Source organism: Crinia signifera, chromosome 1, assembly GCF_055691185.1.
Source record: "Crinia signifera chromosome 1, ASM5569118v1, whole genome shotgun sequence".
Taxonomy (NCBI): Eukaryota; Metazoa; Chordata; class Amphibia; order Anura; family Myobatrachidae; genus Crinia; species Crinia signifera.
Window position 1 is genome coordinate 73,523,169 of NC_139217.1, and position 11,862 is coordinate 73,535,030.

General features: G+C 45.9%; 1 protein-coding gene across 1 annotated transcript in view; it reads left to right on the forward strand.

Annotated features, from left to right (window-relative positions):
• Positions 1-11,404, forward strand: part of LOC146042467 (uncharacterized) — a 150,156-nt gene extending 138,752 nt beyond the window's left edge. The window contains exons 22-23 of the mRNA XM_083162502.1: positions 7,012-7,091; positions 10,389-11,404. Coding sequence (XP_083018628.1) covers positions 7,012-7,091; positions 10,389-10,866 — 558 coding nt within the window. The 3' untranslated portion in view covers positions 10,867-11,404. The remainder of the gene's footprint in view (positions 1-7,011; positions 7,092-10,388) is intronic.
• The last annotated feature ends 458 nt before the right edge of the window (positions 11,405-11,862 follow it).

An 11,862-nucleotide genomic window follows, 5' to 3' on the forward strand; every position in this document is an offset into this window, starting at 1 on the left:
TTTCAGGAATTATCTCCGTATGGATGACGCTACCTTCATGGAGCTGCTGACACTGGTTACCCCTTTAATAGAGAGAGAGGACACCTATTTCAGGAGGCCTATTTCTGCAGAGCAGAGACTGGTGGCAACGCTGCGTTACCTGGCAACAGGCAGGACCCTTGCCGACCTGAGATTCACCACCGCAATATCATCTCAAGCGCTGGGGTTGATAATACCAGACACCTGTGATGCCATCGTCCAAGTTCTACAGGACAAATACATGAAGGTAAATATGGAAATTACATACATGTCCCCCATATGTATAGCTGTGCACATACCTGTACCCTATATGTATATCTTTACAATGCCTGTTAATTTAATCTTTTACACCAGTGGGTGGGGGGTCATTTTGATAAGGCGGGTAATAGCTTTGAGGCTGCAATGGGGGAGGGCTGATGGGTCTAAAATCAACCCAACAGATTATTAATACGCATATACTTTTATATTGCAGTTTCCATCGACCAAGGAGGAGTGGCAAAATATTGCACGTGATTTCCGTGATCTTTGGAATTTCCCTAATTGTGGTGGAGCTATCGATGGCAAACACGTCAGAATCATGCCCCCTGCAAAGAGTGGCTCTTTTTATTATAACTATAAGGGGTTCTTCAGCATTGTTCTAATGGCCATCGCTAATGCTCGATACGAGTTTGTATTTGTGGACATTGGGAAAAATGGTAGAGTTTCAGATGGAGGAGCCCTGGAGAATACATTTTTCCATGACAAACTGAAAAAAAATGAACTGAATCTGCCAGAGCGGACTGAAAATGAGCACGGTTTGAACTTTGTTTTTGTGGCGGATGAGGCCTTTGCATTGCACCCTAATGTCCTTAAACCCTACCCACAAAGGGCACTGAACAGGGAACGGCGCATTTTTAACTATCGCCTGTCACGTGCCAGGCGAGTGGTTGAAAATGCGTTTGGGATTCTGAGTAATAAATTCAGAATTTTTCACAGTGCCATCAATCTGCGCCTAGATAAGATTGACAAAGTGGTGCTGGCCTGTTGTGTGCTGCACAACTACATGCGCAGAAAAGCGGTGCACACACAACAACTGGGGGCTACAGTGGACGACAGCCAAGTTGTTGATGAGCCTATTGGTCTGACAGCTTTGGCAAATAATTTAAACACCAGAAATGCATCAACGCAAGCAAAGTTGTCAAGAGACGAGTACTTGAATTATTTCAATGGTGTTGGGGCTGTGGAGTGGCAGAATGACATGATTGCTTGAAAATATACGTTTTTGTCATTGTAAATATATTGTTTTTTGGTGTGTACTAATCAATATTTTGCCAATAAAATTTGTATACTCACAGTTCCGCACAAGTTGTCCTCTGCGTCTTCTTGCAGCAAGGAGGGGGAGGTGGAGGCCGAATCACGGCAAGTGAGTGGTAGTACTCAGGTGCCAGGCATTCCTGGAGGGCACAATGCCACGACACCGGGAGTGCAGACTGTACCCAGTACTGGTGTTTATGTACTAGCAAGTAGTTGCTCCACCACACCTATTTCTATGCCAATTTCTCCTGGTACTTTTGTACAGTCTCCAGGAGCAATACATGAAGGTAAATATTGAAACAATATGCATGTACCCCATATGTATATCTGTGCCCTATAGTCACCCTGCATGGTAAATGATATTTTCACACGGACACCAACTAGATTAGAGAATTTTTAATTTTTATATAAATTATTAACTTATAAACTTATAACAAATATAACATAAATAACAAGTAAATAAATAATAAAGAAATACTTAAACATAAAAATATTTAAACTATATTATTAAAACAATAATGCACTTAAATAAACTATATAAAATATTTACATATGGTGGTAAACTTGTCCCACCCCATAATCCCCTGTATCCATCGGTGGTTGGGAGGGAGATGGACTTTCCACTAAACTCTGGAAGGGGCCACCAGGTGGACCTGGTGGGAGCGTATTAGCCGACGTTGCCGGTTGGTGCTGCCTTTGCCCAGTTGGTGGCTGGAAATGTTGGTACTGGGGATATTGCACCGGGTGAAATACCGCTTGTTGGGGTATAGGAGCTGGGCTGATGGGTTGAAATTCAACCCTAGGCAGAGGGGTCTCATCGGTGAGCCGTGTGTGCCGGGACAGAGTCCCCACACGGGCCCGGTACAGCGTCTCATAAAATATGCGCTCTACCTCCACCCTTGTAGCCGGGTCCAACTTTCGCAAATTGTCAGCCAATACACTCCCCACCCGGTCCGCATCATCCTCCTCCATGGTCATCAATCTGTTGGCAGACTCCAGGATCTTGGTGGTTGCCACGTCCGCAGCATCTGGAGTCTGCCTCGGCCTTTTGCGCCCTCTTCTTGATGGTGCTTCTGCTGTAGTTTGAGCGCTTGCTAGAGGTTCAGCGCTGGTCGTGGCGGTTGGTGTGGGGGTGGAGCAGAGGGCCGGTGAAGGCAGCTGTGATGCCACCTCCAGCGATGCCGAAGATTCCTCCTCGGCAAATAGCGATGGCTGTAACAAAACAAGATGATGTATCACTATCGATTTTTAAGACTTCCATATATTTTTATATCTACGCAGAAGAACGCAGCCCACACACCACCATGTTGCTGCCATGGATGAAAGTGAGCTAGTTGAAGAGGCGTTATGACTGGCATCTCTGGAAACTAATTATTTAGATACCAGACATACCAAATACTAATTTAAATACCAGAAATGCATCTATGCGTGCTAAATTAACCAGGGATGAATACATGCAGTATTTTATTGGTGTTGGCGCTGTGGATTGGCAGAATGATATTATTTCGTTAATTTTAGACAACAAAAAAATATTACAATAATCCGCGCCAGAAAGACTACAACATTGGTAATCAATGCCAACCAAAAGTTCCAAATACAAAAAATGTGGTAAATGCACTTGCGATGTCTGAATATTGATCACTGTGTTCTCAGGCGGATAACAGTATACCTCCACCACTGAGAAGAACCAGAATTAGGGCCACAGAGAAGGTCAAATTGACGATGTATAACCAAAAGGGGGGGTATCGCCCCCTGCAACTGACCTCTCTGTTGTGCCCAACAGAGAGGTCAGTTGCAGGGGGCGATACCCCCCCTTTTCATTTTACATGTTCACAATTTTTATACTGTACTTGCTGTTATATTTATCTGGTTTAAAAAAAAAAATTTAAAATAAAATCCGTCTACTTACTGTGCCGCAAATGGTGTCATCAGAAACCTCTTGGTTGCACGCGGAGGTAGAGGGGGCAGGCTGGTTCCTTGCAGTGTTGCTGACCGAATCCCTGGGCAGCTCCTGGTCCACCGTGAAGGCCAGCAGGTCGTAGTACCACAGCCTGGGCACATAGACTTGGTCTGCCCCTGCCCCAGACCGCTTTGAGGACTCCACCTTATTTAGTTCCTTTTTAAATACGGTCCTCATATTAGCGATCCGAGTCCGGAGCCACTCTACATTTGCTGTGGGGTAGTAGGTCTGGCTCACCCTCAACCAGCTCCTCCAGAGCAGATAGCCTCTTCTGCCGATTCGAATGGTCTTTGGATTTGGTATTCCAGAGACAATTCTGATCCCTGTAGGCCTCAATGAAGTCCTTCATAAATTCGACATTTTTTTCTGCCATGGTTGAATTTCTGTTCCAAAAAATAAAATAAAAAGGCATATTATTTTCTTGATACACAAAGCACACCATAAACCATTTAATGTACAGGTGTTCAGTCTGTGGGCCACTAGATATACTGTAGCTATAGTACAGGAGTTGAAACTCTGTGGGACATAGGATACACGGTCACTACAAGCCCCAGCATACCCATGGCCCACAGATTGAAGTCCCTGTCATAGAAAACTACACATTTTGTTTTAATACTCACCGAAAGAAATGTCGATAAATAGTCCGGAAAATTCGCAGCGCAGCTCCGATCACTCGAACAGCAACGACGGAATATTCTTTCGTGCTGAACGTGGCTTGAAACACAGTGATTGGATGAGCGCAGGAATCTCCGCCCCACTCACGTGCTTCGCGTCACACAGACACGGGACATCGAGGAGCCATGTCGGAGGGTCTGGCGCCACCGCATATGGGGGAGGCCAGTACAGCACCTTTGTTTTCCAATTCAGCACTGATAACAACAGATAAAGAAATCGCTGAGAGACAGGACAACAAGGAGAAAAAAGTGACGCGCGCCTCCGCCATGTCATCTGCAGAGGTGGAACTGATGGTCAAAATGCTGGATAGAAGGGACTACGATTGTTCGCGAAAAACATACCCCAAGACAAATTATAGAAAAGAAATTATTATGCAGCGTGTATGCAAGGAGATAAAGGAGAAGTTTGGGAAAAGAAGGTCCAAATACCAGCTACAAAAACGGTGGTCGGACCTGAAGCACAAGGAGCAGGCCAAGCTCAAGAAAATTCGTGGAATTATTAAAAGAAGTGAGTACAATGCCCTAGGTGGCTTTATTAATATACTGTCTTGATCCATTACATTTTGTGTGTTTTGCTGACATGTTGCTTGTTTTTACTCAGAGGAAATCCAATCCAGGAGAAGACATGAGGAAGGCAGAGACAGGGCCTCCAACCTGAAAATAAAGAAGGAGAGTACAACAGGTAAGGTTTTGTACCAGCACACCAACAGAACAACACATGTTTTATACACAAAACAAGGGGTAGTAATATGTCACTTTACCTTGTCACTATAGATGATATCCAGGCTGCGCAGCCGATGGAAGGGACCACAGAGGGCCACCAAGTGATTGCGATCACCAGCAGTGTAGATGGTGAGTGTATACTGCAAATCATCTTTATGGGATAGTGACGTATCATTTGTGGAAAGGTAAACATTTCTTTATCTGTACTTATTATAGATATCATCGAGATTTCAGATGTCAGTGCAGAGGGGGAGAAGAACACACCATCACCTGACACGTCCAGCGACGAAAGCACAATGCAAGAAAACATGACACAAGTCCATAAATGTCTACAAGAACTAAGCGGAAAAGTCCATACCGTAGCCCAAAAAATTACGAAAATCCAAAAAGGCGTAGCAGTAGTACACTCTTTATATGAAAAAATTTATAACGGTTTGCATTATAAAGTCAAAAAATAGTTTGTCTACTTTATTTTACTTTTTTCTCCTTCTTGTTTATTTGGAGGCCAGCAGCATGCACCTTAAAATGGTGCATGTCATGGCAAGCAGTCCCACGGCAGCAATGCATCACATGTGAGCAGGCCGGGATGTTCCCATGTGATGCGTTGCTGCCGTGGGACCGCTTTCCACTACATACACCACCATGTTCAAATGTGTTTTTATGTTTTTTGGGTGGGTGGGCGTTCCTGCTACACCTTCACACGTGGCACTTATGTCATGGCAAGCAGTCCCACGGCAGCAATGCATCACATGTGAGCAGGCCGGGATGTTCCCATGTGATGCGTTGCTGCCGTGGGACCGCTTTCCACTACATACACCACCATGTTCAAATGTGTTTTTATGTTTTTTGGGTGGGTGGGCGTTCCTGCTACACCTTCACACGTGGCACTTATGTCATGGCAAGCAGTCCCACGGCAGCAATGCATCACATGTGAGCAGGCCGGGATGTTCCCATGTGATGCGTTGCTGCCGTGGGACCGCTTTCCACTACATACACCACCATGTTCAAATGTGTTTTTATGTTTTTTGGGTGGGTGGGCGTTCCTGCTACACCTTCACGCAAGCACCTGTATGTGATACTCTGTTCAGGTCCGACCACCCAAATAAACAAAGTGTTCACAGTATTTTTTGTCAGTATTTCTTAATAAATGTTAAGTGTTTATGCAGAACAATGAACATCACATATCTATCTATCTATCTATCTATCTATCTATCTATCTATCTATCTATCTTCTATAACTATATCTGTCAGGAATGCACACACAACGATTATTTATTTCAAAAGGAATGCACACACAACGAATATTCTTTAACAGCATGGCGCGGAAAGTACGGGGGAGAAGACTTCCTGTTGTTTACATGCTGCGCTGATGGAGGGATGACGCAGCTAGTCAACACCCACATGGGCGTGCTGCTTTTGGGAGGAATGATCGCAGGAACGGGCAGCATATCGATCGAACGTGCGTACACATGTCACTTTTCTTTCGATATGGAGCCGTCCTGTCGGAAGAATATTAAGCAGCAAAGAACCTGTGACCGACCGACCGTGGACGGCCAAGAGCGTTTTTGGCCGTTTATCGATCGCAACGAAGGGATCGGGACAGCGTACACATATATACAATCGAACGGCCGTTCGTCCGCAGATCGGAAGAACGGCCCGACGATTGTACATATGTGTACCCAGCTTAAGTTATTGCTAATCCTTGAAATATCTTTTAAAGTAACATGAAGTCGCAGATGGGAGGAACTTACTTTATAAAGCTATAATTTAGATGCCCGCTCCAAACTGCAATCCCATGGTTCAGCATTCCCCAGCCTGCTTAGAGAATAGGATTCAACGTTAAGTCTTTTTTCTCTTTTAGCAAAGCTGGGGAACATTAGACATAAGGATGTTCAACAGCAGCCAAGGGGAGCCAACACCCAGAACTGTATGGCCAAAGGGGGTGATTCTGGTTCTTCTACTTTAATGGACAAAACAAAAGTTATTGTGTTTATGTGCAGGATAAATACTGGCTGCTTTATTCTTACACTGCAATTTCCACCCCACCCAAATGTAACTCTCTCTGCACATGTTCCATCTGCCCCACCTGCAGTGCACATGGTTTTGTCCATTAAAGAAGTACTTAGCTTTTGCAAACCAACCAGAATTACCCACAAAGCCGGTGCATTTGCTGCCCATGCAGAAATGCGAGCACGTTGGTCATTGTGTAACTTACATCCATCAGCCTCTTTATTTGGAAGCAATGTGTGATCAGTAAGATGTAGGGATGTATTGTGCAGTGTAAAGTTATCTGAGATACAAGATATCATACAAAGATTTAAAAATGTTTTTTTTTTCTTTTAGATGGCTACACAAATACAAAAGGTTTTACGTGACGTACAATGCACTTTCTTAAACAACACAATTGCCCTTTATAATGAAAAGTAAGACATTTTTAGAACTTTATAAATCAAATGGTACTGTTGTCAAAACTGGAAAGAATGACACCTGTCATCACAGTTTGTGCTTGTAATGAATCACAAGAAAGGACTGGTCATGTGCAGCTGGTAGTCTGGAAATATGGATAATGCAAAATAGGGTTGCGCTCCAATGCAGTGCTGCCGAAGTATCTGTGCTGGGGCGTACTCGGTCCCCGCGAGGTAGCTAATAATCAGTGGTAGGTAGCACAAAGAAATAGAAATAGGGAGTTACTGCAGACTCTCTATTTCCACCATCCGTTCTTGCCACTCACCTCCATTTTTATATGTATTTATTGGAGAGAATTAACATATGAATTGACTTATAAGCCTGTGAGTGTCAAAAATAGGGAGTAAATACGAACTCCCTATTCTCTAGAAACAGCCTTTTGACACTCACCACCCTTTCTGGGTAGGATATCATTCACATATGTGTTTTAATGTGCCTTTTTTACATATAGTCTGCTCAGATTCTCCCAATAGGGGTTATTCTAGTTCACTCTTTCTGACAAAATCCTTCTTAAGGAGCCCATACACGCTCCGTTCTGCTCCGTCCGTTTTGTACACTGAGATGCGCGCTCCCGCGCATCTCATTGTACAGTACAAAAAGTATGTGCTGCACATATGTTTTGTACTAGCTTTACATTGTATCGCATCGCTATGCATGCGATGCGATGTGTACTTTAAAAGTACCAAACGGACGCCCAGAACGGAGCATGTATGGGCTCCTTTAGATGGACAAAACCAAGTGCACTGCAGGTGGGGCAGATGTAACATGTGCAAAGAGAATTAGATTTGGGTGAGTTATTTTGTTTCTGTGCAGAGAAAATTCTGGATGCATTATTTTACACTGCAATATAGATCTCACTTAGAAATAAAACCCCACCCAAATCTAATTCTCTCTGCACAAGTTACATTTACCCCACCTGCAGTGCATATGGTTTTGTCCATCTACAGAAAGTACATCCGTACACAGCCATGTCACTTTCCATGGGTGTGATATAGCAGTCCAAACGTCGAAATCCCGACTGGGGGACTCAGACAACAAGGGCCCTTATTCTGGTTGGTGCGGTAATGTCCGCGTGCGTTCAGCCCGCCGATGTTTTGTGTCTGCGCATGTGCAGAGGCGTCTCTGCGCATGTGCGAGCGAGGCGTACGGCCAAATCCCGCATGAAATGTGAACACTCCGAACAGGGGGTGGAGAGGGGCGTGAAGGGCTATTTGGGCTCATTACTATATGCATACGCCCCGCGTTTCATGGGCGTTCCCATGCAAACGCGGGGCGTACGTATGGTAATGCAGTCGTGACGCACGTGTAGGGGGCGGACATATGACATCGCCGGATGTCAGCTGCCCGCCCAGATCCCTGCTTTTGCATGGAGAAATGTCCGTGTGGTCTGAGGTTGCGGGAGCTGGTGGAGCACTTGGTCCTGCATTCGATGGTCTGCGACCATCGAATGATGGGGGAGGTTCCCTGAGATGGAGGAGGCGTACGGACGGAGTTGGCGATCCGTATGGAAGGCGGGGTTTCGCACGCACGGTCCTGGCCGCATATTCGGCTCCGGCCGCACCGATCAGAATAAGGGCCAAGGTGAGGCTTCTTATTGTGTTCTCCCCTCCATGGGGGTCGTGGACCCCAAAGAGGGAGATTAGCCCCTATCAGACGGGATCCAGAATGTCAGGGTTTTAACAGTTGGGATTAAGACATCCGTGTAATGACCGTCAGAATACCGTCTGTTGGGAGGTCATCCAGCACCCCTTCCCACAGCTCCAGCCAGTACACAGCCATATCACCTTCCCACAGCTACAGCCAGTACAGCCATATCACCTTCCACAGCTCCAGCCAGTACACAGCCATATCACCTTCCCACAGCTACAGCCAGTACAGCCATATTACCTTCCCACAGCTACAGCCAGTACAGCCATGTCACCTTCCACAGCTCCAGCCATCACACAGTTGTCACCATCTACAGCTGCCACAAAGCCATAGGGCCTGATTCAGACCTGTCCGTTAGGCAAAGTGAACAGGTAAATGCTGCGACCTCCCCCATACCAACTCACCATCAAATTATTTTTCCAGATGGCCGCTGTAGTCTGAATTCAGGGCGGAGGCTGACATCATGTGATCAGCTTCCCGCCCCAAACAGACATCGACACACCTGCATTAGCAGGGGAACGCCCAGTGTTTTTATGGAGACGCCCATAAAACACTGGGCGTTCCCCTACTGCCACCTCATTCCCTCCCCTTATTAAGCAAACGCCTCGGGGAGTGCGATACTCACTGGAGGCGTTCACACATGGGGTTTGCACATGCGCATATTCAGGCATGCACAGACCCACACCATAAAAACCAGGGCCTGAATCGGCCCCCTAGTTGTCACCTTGCACTGCTATAGCGATCACACTACCATGTCACCTTCTACATGAATAGTATTTATAACCCCATAGCAAGATATAGATGTTTACCAATTATTATGGGATTGTAATTACACATCATTCCTTTCACTGGATCAGATACGTAATCCCGGTGGTATTACTAGATTTATCCTACATGCAGGAATTTAATCGCCAAGTGATAGCGATGTGCGGGCCGTGCATTGCTATGGCCCCTACACACGGAGCGATGTAGAGGCATTTTCTAAGTGATCTAGTCAGATCGCTTAGAAAATACCCTGAAATTGCCCGATTAATCTGAAAAGGGTGTGGTATAAGGTATTGACACCCGGGATCCCGACAGTCATTAGTCCAATGTCGGGATTCCTACTGCACGGACTCAGACAGCATGGTGAGCGCAACAAAGCCCCTTGCGGGCTCGCCACGCTGCCGGCACGGTGGATCACTACGCTCGCAACCTATTCTATTCTCCCTCTATGGGGGTTGTGGAACCCACGGGGGAGAATAGCTGGTGGCTGTAGGGCACCCGTTTGTCGGAGTTTTGACAGTCGGGATCCCGATGTTGGGTAAATGACTGTCTGGATCGCGTCCGGCACCCATCTGAAAAAACCTTCTGTATTATATGTTAAATTGCCTGTGGCAATATTAGCATGCCTCTATGTCAGGGGCATTTAACATGTGGCTCTGAAACCACACATCCCAGCAAACCCAGACAGTTTTAGCATGCTCTAATAGTAAAACCTTAGCAGGGCATGATGGGATGTGTAGTCCCACACGTTCCACAGCCCTGCTCTAGTAGTTGGTTACAATACATACTGTAAATATACCACTTACTATTTTGAACTACAATACGCTTGTGCTTTATTGCAGATGGCCTGACAATCTGGCAAAGTTCATGGTGCGTTCATGCATCCCATTGGCTTCCGTTCGTAAATCACAACCTGGCTGCACATACTGTGGCGGATTAAATTGTTCTGTATGCGCTTACATTGAGAGTACCACCACATTTACCAGCACCAGAGAAAACAGAGAGTTCAAATTAACAGTCAGCTTGAGCTGCATCTCCAAAAACGTCATATACCTCATCACGTGCAAGAAATGCCGGAAGCAATACGTCGGACAAACATCCAACACTGTGCGAAGGAGATTCGTTGATCACGTGTCTAGAATTAACCGTAAATATGACACGGCTGTTTCTAAGCATTTCAACTTGCCCGAGCATTCTGTCCTTGATGTAGCTCTGGTGGTAATCGAACAGGTGGCAATAACTAATAATCTGTTGGAGCGGGAGCAATACTGGATTCGGAAACTTGGCACCTTGGTACCAAACGGTTTAAATATGATTTAAAATAGCTGTGATATGGGCTATCAGTTTCTGGGCGTTTAACATTCCATTTAATGATGGAAATAGGTGACATGCTGTAGCGGGTATGGGACATTGTCCACCCATATTAGGTCTATATGGCTTAGGTCGACACAAGCATTAAGTCGCCAGTGAGTTTTTCAAGTGGTTTTTTTGGCCCGAATGTCCACAGTCAACATGGACACCGTCAAAGTGTACTGAGCCCCCCCTCACTATTATTTTATTTGGTACTTGTTTCCTAGCACGGCGCCCGTCGGGTCCCATCGCATACCATAACTTAAGGTATGCGATGGGATCCGATCAGACCCGACCGACCCGATTTTAAGCCCTCAAAGACGTTTCCCGTATAATTAAGAAATCGGTCCCGAAGCGTGGCGATCGGACGCGTAATACGTGTGAAGTAATGCGCGTCCCCTTGCGGGGCTCGCCACACTGTATAACAAACTCCACGCCGACGTGGATAGTGGGGATATGAAAAGGTCGGAGGACGCGTACCGCTGCGCTCGCCACGCTTCGGGTTGGCGTTGATCGTGGCATTAACAATGGGGGGGGGGGCATTTGACAGTAATTACCCATCAGGGTGGGTATACAATTAAAAATGGGGTCTGGGGGGCATTTAACATTAGAGTCAATGTAAAAATCGGGTCGGTCGCATCGCATGCGATTTGGTGGCATGCGATGCGACTGATTTTTCAGACCCGATGTCATACAATTGAAATCGTGGGCACCCTGCTAGGAAACAAGTACCTTTTATTCTCCCACCACGCTATAGTGGATGGTAGGGTATAACATACCATCTTTAGGCTCAAACAACTCATGTCGATCTTCCCATTGTCATCCTAATGCTTGTGTCCACCTTCCAACCCTGTCGACCTTAGCCATGTTGACCTATGCCAGGTTGACCTTCAGTGGTCTAATTAGGGTTGACTTAATAACCCTATCCCGCTGTAGCTGGGTTCATTCGTTTTACATGTAGTAAGG